Genomic DNA, 14,802 nt, shown 5'->3' on the forward strand with positions numbered 1-14,802 from the left:
TAAACAGACATGATCGAATGTGGCGAAACATGTTGCGCATGGTAAGAAAAAAACGTCATACCTTGGTTGCCATCTTTCGCTATGGCGGCTAGCAAGTTCCCATTAAATTCCCCTTTAGAAACGTCCCATCCAAAAAAAGCATTGGTCGACAATGGACGAAACCATCAATACATGCTTTGAATGATATGAAATACCTTAAAAAACGATTGTGTTGTTCATCGTATTCAATGTTGATATAACTACCTGGGTTGTTAGTCATAACTACATTGCTGTGCCAACGTAATTGGTCAAACAAGATTGAGTGTGCACCGAACATTTCACCACAGACTTTTTCGACATCTAACCAGGCAACCCGATAGCTAACCTCCAAACCATAATCTTTTTTCAAGTCATACACAACATCAATGGGACGTGTGAGGGGTTTGTCACGCACCCATTCAGAAATGACATCAGACACTAAGTCAGAACCAACCCTTGGGTTTTTGGGTGTCCGAACCGAAACACCACAAGTGTGCATGCCATTCCACTTACATATATAAAAAAATCCATTGGCATGTAACACACGTGCATGTACGGACCACATACATCCTTTCAATTCGCGCATCATGCATATTGCTGTAATCCGAACAAAATCATTCTTAATATATTTGAACCGAAATCCGCACTCCACCACATACTTGCGAAGAAATGTTCGAAATTCAGCAGCTCGCCCTTCAAAACTTTGGCCAACATTTCGAATCCCGTTCGCCTATGGAGCAGACAAAAAAACCTTTTCGACGTGGGAACAATATTTGTCCAAACAATCTTGTTCGTCATCCATATTCGACTCGTCAGACAACATGTCCGACACACATGGACCAATCTGTACATTATCGTGTGGATAGTGAACATTTTCTAAATATCCCGCACGTGGTACCTTAATGATAACATCAATGCATTGCAACCGGAAAGATTGAGCAAGAGAGATCATGTTCTGCATATCGACATCATTCTGTAATGTGAAGTTATTGTAACCTGGCATTTTGAAGAAAAAACACATATTGGCAGGTGTGACTCCGGGAAATTTTTCGTACACATGATTCACCGAGTCCTGAAATTGGAATGGGGCTTCTAAATTGACAGCGGCATTTGTATTACCGTAACAACAGATCAACATTACATGTGTATCCATCCGCTGTAACAGAAAATAAGTCAACACATTCAGAAGATGAAATTCAATAAAAAAGACAAAGTCACACAACCTCACCCACAAATTAATAATGGTGACAATACAAAACACACAATCAGGTACACATACACAAAACACCCATATGAAATCACTACCATCCCAGTCCCCCAACAACACACAGCCTACATCCCAGTCAATATACAAACCTTGTAAACACATCCACACAAAGACAAACCACCCCCCAAACGAAACCCACTATCCTATCTCCCTGCTAATGCACCACCACAGGCACCCGCATTGACCATACCCCACAAACACCAATTCATACACATGCCCAAAACGTTATGTAACATGACATCAATGTACTGGTGAAATGTAGTCCACAAAACAAATCAACAAAACGCATAAATCAACATCGCAAAAAAAGCATGACATAGCTGCAAACCAACGGACATTGTCGAGGTCTGAACTGCTGCATATGCCACCGAAACACATGGGCGTCACAGCACAAACACTACGACAGCACACCACAAACCCTAACAAAGAAGTGGCTGACCCATCCTTTGAAGTAACATTCAACTTACCAAATATGGTGTCGAACATTCCCAAAAAAAAAACGTCCTCCCATGAAACACGTCCCACTCAACAGACTGAGGGCACAATCGTCCACAAATCAATACCAAAAATGGAAAAAGGGATCAAATGGAACAAATCTGTCTAGTAATAGGACTTATCAGTTCAACAGTTTAAATTGGGGATTGATTAGTATACTTGTTTGTAAGGTAGGATTTATTGGTAAATAATCCATTTTTTAGGACACATTAAAAAGTTGTTTTAAAATTTTAAAAACTGTTTTCACACACACACACACCAAAAAAAAAAAAAAAAAAAAAAAAAAAAAAAAAAAAAAACATGTGTTTTTAAAGTCTTCATTGTCTTCATTTTTAAAAATAGGAAAAGCAAAAATAAAAATGAAACACAATAAAAAACAGACCTGTTTCCGGGTGTTAGATTTTGTGATAGTGAGAAAGACAATTTTAGGGAAGTTATTAATAATCCCGAAATATTATGTGGTCATACTCCAAGTCAATTATCAATTACTGAACCCCACGTTTTCCATCTCACCATAAATTATGAGCTTCTATTCTTCTCTACCAATCAGAACCTTATAGAACACCACATGTCCATACTCCGAAAATACTAAATAATCAACCGACAATTTTACCAGTAATTGCTGACGCTGGTACAGCAAGATGTTTCCATACACCAAAGCCAAAGATAAGTATCCGAAGAATGACAAAGTAAGTGGCGTATCTACACCTATATACATAGAGAGACTTGATTAGTATAGGAAAATTCTTCAAATTTAAAATAAATAAAAAAATGAGAACCCAAAAAATTTAAAAATCCCAAGAAACTCAATTAATGCTGGTTCAAGAACCCAACCAAAAAACAAAATAAAGCAAACCCAATATAAGTAATTAAAAAATCTTTATGAAACACATATTATCCACACAAACATAACCAATAAAATAACTCCAAAAAAAACCAAGAAACAACACAACGAAATAGAATTAACTAAACAGACACCCCTCAATACCCATACATATACATAGAGAGCTTATTAGTTATGGAAAATTCCTCAAATTTAAGAAAATGATTAAAGAAAAGAGATGAACCCAAAAACCCCAAGAAACTCAATTAATGGTTGTTCAAGAACCCAACCAAAAAACAAAGGCTCCGTTTGGTAAGCCTCTCAAATTATAGTTTCACTCATTGATTTGAGTGTGATGTTTATTTTGAGCTTTCATATCATAATTCTACACCTATTTCTCAAAACTCAATTTAAAACATAATCATTACTTTTCAAAATTCATAACCAAATACATAATTTAAAACTCAATTCAAATCAATATTTTAATATTTTAAATATTTTAAATATTTAAATATTTTAAAAATATTTTAATTTTGTTAAGATTTTAAATATTTAAATATTTAAATATGTTACAATTTTTTTAATTTTTTGAATATTTCTAAATATTTTAATTTTAAAATATTGCGATTTTAATTTTTTAAATTTTAAAATATTTTATAAAAATAAATTCAAACTCTATTTTATAAAAATATTTTTAAATATTTTAATTTTTTTTATGTATTTGGTTACGATTTGAGTGTAGAGTTGTGAAAGTAGTATGGAGTTTCAAGTTATGTGTTTGGTTATGAGTTTTAAAAATAATTTTTTAATTGAATTTTGTTTTATGTGTTTTGTTACAATTTGAGTGTAGAGTTGTTTTTAAATTTAAAATATTAAAATTTTAAATTATTTAAATTTTTACGATTCAAATTTTTCGAATATTTATTTTAATTTTTTACTTATTAAATTTGTTAGATTATTTAAATTATTTAAATATTTATGATTTAAATTTTTAGAATATTTATTTTGAAAAAAATTATTTCTTTTGTAGTATTTTCAATTAAAAAAAATGTTATTTTCTGTTAATAATAAATTTTTTTAATTGAATTTTAAAAAAAGTTTGGTTATGAGTGTCGATCAGAATTTTCAATAGTGTGAAAGTAGTGTGTTTTGTTATGAGTTATAACAATTTGAATTAAGTTTTGAAAACTCTTTACAAAACTCATCACTAAACAAATTTTCTTACTTCACATGTCAAATCAAACTTTCAAAACTCAATTCCACATACAATTCAAAACTCAATTCAACACTCTATTCAAAAATCATAACCAAACATATTTTCTACACTTAAATCATAATTCCACAACTCACAAACTCAAAATTCAACTCATACTCTCAAATCATATTTACAAAACTCTATCAAAGGCAACCAAAATGAAGCAAACTCAATATTTTAGTTTAAAAGGCTTTAAAAAGCACATATTATGATAAATAACTCAAAAAAACCATAAAACGACAAATTGAAAACACCCAAATCGTGCATGTGGACACGCTGAATGACAAAATTGCATTTTTTTTTATTTATATATATATATATATATTTTTTTGTAGTTGAGAGGATCTAAATTGTTAGTTGAAGAGAGTTAAATGGTATAGAATGACAGTAAACGAGGTGTTTGTGTAAGTAACCCAATGAATAAAATCAAAGACAAAGAGGTAGGAGGAGAAGAACAGAGAGTAGTACCAAGATTGGCCACTAGAGAAGAAGTGAAGCTTGCAAGCACCATTATGAAAGAAACCACCTGACCCAGAAACAGGACATACAACATCCGCAACATGCCTTCATTGTTTCTCCACCAGATGATGTTCATGGCTTCTCCTCTGAAACCCAAAATTATTTTATTTATTTTTTTAAAGAAGAAAAAAATATTAAAAAAAATTAAAAAAACCCAGTTGAAAAGGAGCAGTTGTAACTTGTAGTGAAGAATGAGTATGAAAAACTCTGATATACACACGTTTATAATCAGTGGATTGATGCTTTCAATTTATTAATATATTTGAGTGTATATGTGAATTGTATTTGTATATGCATTGGTTTTGGTTTTGGTTAGGGTTTGAGTTGGGTCATTTTCAGAGATTTGTAGCTACCATTCTGGGTCATGCAAGAGAGTTCCCAACAGAAAACACAACAAAGGAGTGATGTAGTTTTCTTGGTGAGTGAAGAAAGAAAGAAAGAGAAAGAAAAGGGTGTGTCACCCGACGGTTAAACATTATCTGTTGGTCAAAGGGGAAGTTATTTTATGGATACACATTTCATCAACTCTTGAAATTTATTTTATTTTATTTTATTTTGATTCTTCATCTTTTAAATTTTTCTTAATTTATTTTTAAAATTAGTTTTTGTTCAAACTTACATAGAAATATCACATTATCTATCACATGATATAACAATATATTATTATATTAAGATTTTAGGCTTGTATTAGAGATGAGTGAGTTATATTATATATAATAAAATATTTTTATGTTATATGACTGTCAATATAATATTTTTTGTTTAAGATATAAGTTAATTTTTAAAATAAATTAAGAAAACTTGAAAGATGAAGAGCTAAATTGAAAAACAAAAAAAGGGAAAATTACTATTCAATGAAAAATGTATAAAATTATTACATATTTATGGAGAAATTTATAATTTCAATTATCAATATTTATAAACTTTGTCACATTTTTAAAAGAGTTGGGTTTTTCTTATGTTGGGATATCAACATTGAGAACTCGAGGAATCCATGGAGCTCATCATAAGTTCCGTTTTGATAATTTGAACTGTTTACTATCTAGAACTCGTTGATTAGAATATTAATGCAAAAATAAATAAAGATGATGATCGGACATCACTAGCTATATGGTTGAATCAAATTTATATTACAAAACATGAATGATTATTCTTGAAATTATATTTGTCGTCCATTTTTTTAAAACAAATATGATTAAAATATATAATTACCGATATCCAATCATCTTGTTTTTTGCATAAAAATTGTGCTCAATGAATTTAAAAAAGAGAACGGTTAAGATTATTGGAATTGATTCCAAAATGAACCTATCAAGTCCAAACATTCTTTTAATTTAAGATATCAACTTGAGAAGTCAAATCCCTTTCAAGACACCCCATGTCTTGAAATTTCTGCAAAAGAAAATTTTAAAGGTTAACATAAGGGAGTGCATGATAAGCTAATTCAGCACTTCAAATTGAATTAAATCTATTTGATAATCACAATTGATGTCAATTAAAATTTTAAATATTTTTTAAAATCTAGATTAATACTTAAGAAAATTTTAAGTCATATGAAACTTACTCAAATCTAACTGGATTTATAAATATTAAACATAAGTATAGATATATACTATTATAAACACCATCACAACCACAACCATCATGTCACTGTCGCCACCACCACCGCCACCACCACTATTACCACTATCTTCATCATTATAATTTCATTGTCACTACCATAAATTTACTATCACTAGCATCGTTACGACCATCGTTACTGTTACTATCACTACCACCATGCCAATGCCGCCACCACCACCACCACCACGGTCAACGCTACTGCTAGCACCACCAACCATGCCACTATGGCCACTACCACAACCACTATCACCATTGCCATCACCATCACCATCACCATCACCATCACCATCACCATCATACCATCACCACCACCACTATCACAATATAAAAATTGAAATATACTATTTGAAAATAACTTATTTTTAATTTAGCTTTTAAATTTTTATCGAACAATTTTTCAACTTAAAATTTTCAGCATTTAATTTTTAATACTTAATTTTCAGTCTCCATTTTTCATTTTTCAATTTTACCAAACACCATCTAAGAGGGTGTTTGATAACCTAATTAAACACTTGAAACTGAATGTGTTAAGTAATAATCAATTAAACCCATTTGAAAATTACAATTGATATCAATTAAAATTTTATGTGCCTCTTAAAATGTAAGTTAAAACTTAAGAAAATTTTAAATTATATGAAACCTACTTAATTATGACTGAATTTATAAATACTAAATATAAGTATCAATATGAACTATTATAAACTCACCACCATCACCACTACTACCACCACCACTACCACTACTACCACCATCATGCCACCGTTACCATTGATACCACTGCCACCACCATGATTGCTATTGCTACTACCACCGCCACCATCATGCCACGGCTACCACCGCCACAACCACAACTATTATGCCACTGCCACTACTACAACCACCACCACCATTTATCGCTACCGCTACTATCACTACCACCACCATCATCATTACTACTACTATTATCACTACCACTACCATCATCGCTACCACTACCACTGTAGCGCTCCAAAATATATATACAATAATCCATCCACAATATCAATGAATGACAACAACGATAAAGTAACTATCTTCCATTAAATCCAATTGAGTTTAGAAAAGGGAAAAATATGCGATATACATTCATAATGTCTGGCCCTGAATCCATAGCATATGTTGCGAACAAAAGAAAAAGAATAGAAGTTAAACAGATAAGAAATGCCCTAAGGGCTTATAACTTTCCAAGACGATGCTTGGTTACAACAAAAGTGGACTTAAGTCCAATACAGTTAAAGCCCTTGGCTTGTACAAAATAAATACATAAAAAGAAGCCCTCGCTCTAAGTCCTTCAAGCTATTGCATTGACGGAGATATATCATCAGCACCTGAAATATTTTTCCCACGTAGGGTGAGCCAAAGCCCAGTAGAAATAATCCATCACAGTATATGAACCTTAACAAAACTATAAGGTGAATGCATATGCAATGCTCGTACCAAAACGTTTTTATACTTCTTTCCAAAACTATGCAATGCCAAGAATTTATATCAATTCATAAATCATTTCCATTACAACAGAAAATTGGGCAGTGAATCACATAAACTCTAGAAGTTTCAAAACAATACAACCTTTTTCGAAAATTTCGTCCAAAGAAAATCGTAAGTTAGGACCCATGTAAACATAAGCTATACAAACACTACTATTGTCATTTCATGAAAATTTCGTCCGCGAGATAGACACCCATGTATACACATGATTTTCGGGACTTTCACCCAGGATATATAGGCTAACTTATTTGATGTAACAATAATTTCTTTCCCAGATTCACCCATTTTCTCAAAACGGTAACATTTCCAATGTATAAGTGTGAGATAATGTTCAATGCAATGAATGAGAAAATAGTTTCAATTCTTCTAATTCACATCCAATTTTCTACAACACTCATAGCTATCCTCTACCAATAACCCAAAACAGATATTTCTAAACAGATAAACAATTATCAATAAAAATAAATTTTCCAAATATTCAAATGGTGAGTGATAATACATATCTAACTCCACCATACTCATCAACATCATCCCAATTTCACAATTCCAATATAAATCTCAAAATTTATACAAAATCAATAATTGAGGCATTTAGGGCAAAACCCCTTTTTCTCCCGAAATCAATCCCAACATTCAACATTATTTTCCATATAAAAATCATTCTCAAGGATCCATTTGAAAAACCCCTCTTTTGATTTTTACCCAAAACCCTAGATTATTCCAAATCTTCCAAAAATCTCAACATGGCTTAGAAATAGCAAATAGCTAAGTTAAAACCCATAAAAAGTGTGGAAAGTATTCCTACCTCAAGCTAGAACATGAAAGAGAGAGAGTAAGGGAAACCCATAGATGCCAAAAACCAACTTTGCTCCGATTAGAACGAAGCCCGTGTCGAGCTCTACCTTTTTAACAAAGGCACATGGGTGAAAAGATCGACGAATCTAGGTGTATTTGAGAGAAATATGTGAGTTTTAGAGAGAGAGTGAAAGGAAATAGGATTTTGAAATGTTTAGAGAGAGAGAGAGAGAGGTGAAAAAGTGACTCAGAAAAGTGATTTTATGAACTGATATACACATAGTTCACTCGAGCACAAGATGTATCGCTCGAGTGACCAGACACAATAAGTTGTTCTACTCGAGCGCAATAAGTGTCGCTCAAGCGCAGAATACAAACTCCTAGTAGTTTTATAGACAGAAGACAATCGTTCGAGCGCAAGAAGCTTCGCTCAAGCAAAGAATACAAACTCCTAGTAGACCATCGCTCAAGACAGAACACCATCGCTCGAGTGCAAGAAGCTTCGCTCAAGCAAAGAATACAAACTCCTAGTAGTTTTACAGACCTGCAAAAGTATTGGAGGTTCACAAAGACCACTCGAGCGAAGGAACAAAAATCTGGACAACAAAAGTTTAAAAAAATAAGCTACCAACCTGTTTCATACGCAATCAACACATCCCAAAAGCCAAACTTAAGAAGAAGTAGTGGAAAAATAAGGCAAGAACAACTACATAAGGAAAAGAAATCTGAATCCAAAAGTCAAATGGGTCGGGTTTAAACGCTATAGCCACCACCACCAGGAACGGAGGCAAGGGGGGTCAGTGGCCTAGCCCCTCCTAGTTGCTACAAAATTGTATGAATATATGTATTATGTATATAAAACTTAGTTAGTTTAATTATACTTGGCCTCCCCAATGTCATATATTTCTATTCATGTATTTTTTAAATACATATGGCCACTTTTTTTCTTCCATTCATTTCAATGGTGAATTACATACAGGTGGAAAAAAGAAAAAAAAAAATTACCAATATATACATTTGCACCTCCACAAATTTTTATTTACACCCCATTCTCCCATCTATATGTAGTTCCCCCCATCATTTCAATTTCTCTTAATTTTTTATTTTTATTTTTTTTCATTTCTCTCTTTTACTTGAAGGAAAATTATGGTACATGCCTTTGTCATAAGAAAAGTTATGATATTTTATAGTACTAGTAGCAAACTATTGTGATTATGTTATAAAGGGGTGCTTCATAAGAAAGACTTAGTTATAAAATTATTGTAATTATATCATGAACATTAAAATGTTATGAAGTTAGAAAAGTTATGAACCATTGTAATTTTGTTAGAAATCATTATTGTATAGTTATGAAAAGATATAATGTATGCACCTTTGGCATGCAAATTAAAATTTCATGTATAAAGTGCAATCTGTAACTTATTAACATTCAAATATTAGATGAATTATGTGATACTAAAGCCAATTTGTATTTTATTTTAATGGTGAGTGATTGAAATTCAAATCCTTAGAACACATTTGCAGAGTGTTTTCATTATTTATTAATTTATTTTTAATAATAATTTATTCATTTTAATAATTATTAAAACTTTTTAAATTTTTCTTAACCTAACCACTTGAACTTGCCCAATACGTTGCTTTTGCCCCCCTCCCTAATCACCAAATCCTGGCTCTGCCACTGACCACCACTGCCATGCTATCACTATCACTATCACTACAAATCACTACCTTTATCATCATTGTGATCGTTGCCATAAGCACCACTATCATTTTACTACTACTATCACCGCCATTGCCACCGCCGCTACCTCTACCACTACCACTATCTTTATCATCATTGTCGTTGTTGTTATACATACTATTATCATTTTATTACCACCACCATCACTACCGCTACCATTACCGTTACCACTACCGCTACCACCGCCACCACCATCATACTATATCATTATCACCATCACAATATAAAAATTAAAATATACCATTTGCAAATAATAAATTTCAAATTTGATTTTATACCTATCAAATAATTTATTTTTAGCTAAGAACTTAAATTTGAGGTAATTAACACAAAAACAAAAACAAAAACAAAATCTTAAGGTTTGACCATTGTAACAAAATAAACCCCGAGCTTTTAATTTTATCTATTTAAATTCTAATATTTTGATTTGTTTTCAATCTAAATCATTTGCCTATTTTTATTAAATAAAATTGACAAAAAAGAAGAAGAAGAAGTGTGTTTTAATCATTAAACTTAATGAAAATGATATTTTAAACATTTTATATACACTTGCATTTGGTTTAATGACTAAAATACTAATTTTTTTTTTTTTTGTCGATTTTACTTAATGAAAATAAGCAAATGGTTTAGATTAAAAATAAATCAAAAGATTAGGGTTTAAAATAACAAAATTAAGAGAAAATTAATGATAAATCCAATTTAAGAAGGGTGTAAGACATTGGGTCTAGTGAATATTTTTTGTTGGTGAGAAGTCCACACTTTGTGAAATAATTTGGTGAAAAATCCTAGAAGACATTTTGTTTTCAATTTTAGCTCGTGACTTTTTTTTATCTATTTAACTTTTTGTTGACTATCTGTTCAAATTTATATCTATATGTTCTAATTTTTTGTCTATCTATTCAATTTTTTTGACTATCTGTTCAATTTTTCTCCTAAATTCTATCTATCTGTTCAATTTTTTTCCTAAATTCTATTTAATTGTTCATTTTTTCCCCTAAATTCTATTTAACTGTTCAATTATATATCTATCTATTCAAAAAAAAAAAAAAAACACTTCTCCACTCTAGCCAACCTACTTTGATAGTTCAATTCTATATTTATTAATAATCAAACTTAAGTAACGACATTAATCTGTGTTTTTCTTGAAGAAAAATCTAGAACTTCAAAACTTTAAACCTCAATTGTTCTAATGGAAGAACGAACAATAACAAATCATCATCATATGCATCGACAACAACCATATTAGCAAACTGTAAATTTAGATCTTCAATATGTTATATGACTAGCAGAAAAGTTAAACTTCACAAATCCAATAAATAGATTAAAAAAAAACACACACACACAGAGAGAGAGAGAGAGAGAGAGAGAGAAAGAGAAATCACGTCAAAATATGCAAATTCAAAACAAAAAATCGAAAAGAACAAATTAATAAACGATAATCATAAATTTGAAAATACAAATCTACAAGAATCTGTCTAACACTAGACACATTTCTGATACAAATCTCAAGAAATGAATATGAAAGTCTACAAAGATTATATAGAAAAAGAAGAAGCAGCCACCTTAACTGCATCATGAGCAGCTTTAACCATTGACCAAGGCACTTTACAAATACACACACAATCAAAATGCTTACATATGTTACATATATCCATGATTATATGCTTCAGCTAACATTCTATTGCAAATCTCGTTCGAAGTTGCTTAACTAATATAGTGCAATCTGTATGAATGAGTGATATATATATATACATATAGAGGGAGAACAGAATGGAGAAAAAGAGAAAGCGGCAGATCTGAAAAATTGGTGACGGATCTGGATGAAGCTTTGGTTTGGTGTTCTTTCTCTCTCTCAATGAAACTACGCTAGCTAGTGGCCTTGGCGGTGGGTTCGATGGCAGTGCTAGACTTCTTGGAACTAGACCTAGCACCGCCGTCAGAGTCCTGCTCAATTGTTAAAGAGCGATGGTCGGTGATTTGTGGTCGGATTCAACAGCGATACGTCGATCTGTATCTATAGACTGAAACCGCTACAAATGAAGCTCCGACTCATTCTTAGAATAGATGACCGTGACGACGATTTTGGGAAAAGGACGGTAGTGGCGTCAGAATGAAGAGAGAGAAAGAGAGAGAACAGAGAGAAGAAAGAGGGTTTGATTTGGTTGGGTTGATTTTCACCGTATAACATATATATTTATATATAGGGTAGTTGTTGAGTTCACCCATGTGGATAGAAGTAGCCATCATTGTTGATATTGGTTGGCACAAATGTAGAAAACCACCGATTGTTAACAATGGTGAGAGAGGATCTAAGGAGACAAGCTGTGTAAGGAAGGTGGCAAGCCATACCTTTACATGGGAAAGGTATGGGCTGTTGTCTTCAACTCCCTCTATATATTTGAGTTTACTTGCAAGAGGAAGAATACACAAGGAAGGGAAAAACAAGTGATATACAAGTGAGTGTATATCTCTGTGAAAGTGAGAGAGGAAAACCAAAGAGTGTAAGGCAGAAAAGAGTGTGTGAGTTGAGTGAGAAAGTCTCCTCCTCTGTGCAATCTCTATTTGTTTTAGTGGAAATTTTTGGTTCTCTTTGTGGACGAAGGCATTGAGGCCGAACCACGTAAATCTTGTGTTCATTATTGTATGTTTGATTTCTGGTAGTTCAAGACAGTTAGCCTTAAAGCACAACAATTGGTATCAGAGCTCAGCTTGAGCAATGAGGCAAAACAGAGGCTCAGATACTCTGTTTTTCAAAATAGACACAAATCAAGTTTCTCGAAATTCACTTTTGAGCATACCGGGAAAAAGGTCTCAACGAGAGGAGTCCAGACCTAGAAAGAACAGGCAAAACGGAGGTTGGGGTGGCCTACACACGCCGGTCAAAGTTTGGCACGTAAAGTCAACTCTGAACCAGAGTCCCACTCGCGACTAGAGGTTGAAGACGACAATTTTGTAGCCAATCCAAATACTTTAAATCTTTATCGGGGGAAATGATATCACGAGGGTGAGTGTGGCTCAATGGTTAAGGCTTGTGGTCTTAAGTCTTTGGTTTGGAGTTCAAGTCCCATAAACAGTATTTGAAGAATTTTATTTCTTTTTGGGTATAGTTGACATCAGCGCCAATTCACTACTAGGTCATCAACCAGTCAGCACCACGTGTCCCAGCCATGTTAGCGAACTTGCCACATCAGTAGGTGTAGACACCCCATTTTTGACCGACCTTAAGACTCAGACGTCATCGATTGAGCGCTCGGTGATGACGCATGTTGTGCTCGTTCTGAGGTTACAAAGTCTCGGCTGAGAGCCTTGCCTCCGGACCTCGGGACTCTTTTGTGCTTTGTCTCGATTTGCGAATCAGGTTCTGTTTTCTCTTTTCGAAGGGAGGGAGAGGTCTCGTAGACCATCTCTCAGTGGCCGTAGGCTACTTTTCGTGGTTGTAGGCCACTGTTCCCGTTTGGAGACCAGTTTTCGGTTTTCGGAGCCGTTGGCCGTACGCCTCGGTTCGGGACCGCTAAACTTTCTCTATTTGGCACGGTTTTTGGAGAGCTTGAACATTTTGGACTTTCGTTTTAGCTTCTTGAGGAAGCTTGAACCTTTTGAACCCTTGTTTTAGCTTTTTGAGAAAGCTTGAACCTTTTGAACCTTCGTTTTAGCTTCTTGATGAAGCTTGAACCTTTTGAAGCCTTATTGTAGCTTATTGAGGAAAGTTGAACCTTTTGAACCTTTGTTTTACCTTCTTGAGGAAGCTTAAACCTTTTGAACCCTTGTTTTAGCTTCTTGAGTAAGTTTGAACCTCTTGAACCTTTGCTCTAGCTTCTCCAAGAAGCTTGAACCCTCTTGTTTCTCTATAAGAGAGGGCCTCCCTCTTCTTTAGAGAGGTTGAAAAAAAAATTTGTCTAAGGAAAAGCACATATATCTCACTATATCTGTACATTCTAGGCTTAGAAAGGGTGTTTGTTCTTGGCCTTTAACACCACACCTCGTAGCCACACATCTCCACCATTGATCTAAGGTTCTTGAAGGGTCTTGAGAGGTCTCAAAGAGATGGTTTTTGGTCCAAGAAGCTGCTGGTTTTGCTGAAACTACAAGGGTAACACACTATTCACTCTTTTAAGCTTTATTTTGCTCCATCTTTTATCCATACTTGAAAGCATATTTGAGCTTTGGTGTAAACTGAAAAAAGCCTTATTTTGAGGCCCTTAACATGTTTGTTTAAGTTCATTTTTCCGTTGGGGGTTATCTACCCCCTTGCATGCTTTATTTTACCTTGTTTTGAGCCATGCCTTAGAGCATTTGTGTTGGCCTTTGTTTGGCCTTTTAGCCACTGAAATCCAGTGGATTTTCAGTGGCTAGCATGCTATTTTGAGTGCCAAAATCAGAGAAGGGTGACCCTCTCTCTCCTTATTTTATTTTTTAGCATTTTTGGCCTTACAAAGGAGCCCTTAGTTGCAGGCTTCCAAGCCATGTTTCAAGCCATTTTTGATGAGTTTTAGGACCTGCATAGGCTCTATCCAGAGCTTGTTTTGCCATATTGGATGTCCATCTTGCATGTGTAGAATAACCATCTTCATAGCATATCAAAGGAGCATCTCATTCTTGCATGCATTAACCATATTTCAGTGGGTTTTGGGGCTTTATTTGGCATGTCATACCTCTAAATTTTGCTGGTTTATTGGCCTCTTGATTGCCTCACATGCTTGTAGTGCAAATCCTCTTTATTAGCTTACATTGCATGCTATTTTGACCTTTGATTCTAGCAC

General features: G+C 33.5%; 1 protein-coding gene across 1 annotated transcript; it reads right to left on the minus strand.

Moving 5' to 3' along the window:
* Positions 1-748: 748 nt before the first annotated feature.
* Positions 749-4,748, minus strand: LOC145788922 (uncharacterized). Its single transcript, XM_082890246.1, has 3 exons — positions 4,327-4,748; positions 2,394-2,488; positions 749-1,174 (listed from the first exon to the last, which is right to left on the minus strand). Exons 1-3 carry the CDS (start codon positions 4,451-4,453, stop codon positions 749-751), a joined length of 648 nt encoding a protein of 215 aa, XP_082746372.1. The 5' UTR covers positions 4,454-4,748.
* Positions 4,749-14,802: the final 10,054 nt, after the last annotated feature.

This window comes from Camellia sinensis, chromosome 10 (assembly GCF_055761805.1).
Source record: "Camellia sinensis isolate YWXY chromosome 10, ASM5576180v1, whole genome shotgun sequence".
Lineage (NCBI taxonomy): Eukaryota > Viridiplantae > Streptophyta > Magnoliopsida > Ericales > Theaceae > Camellia > Camellia sinensis.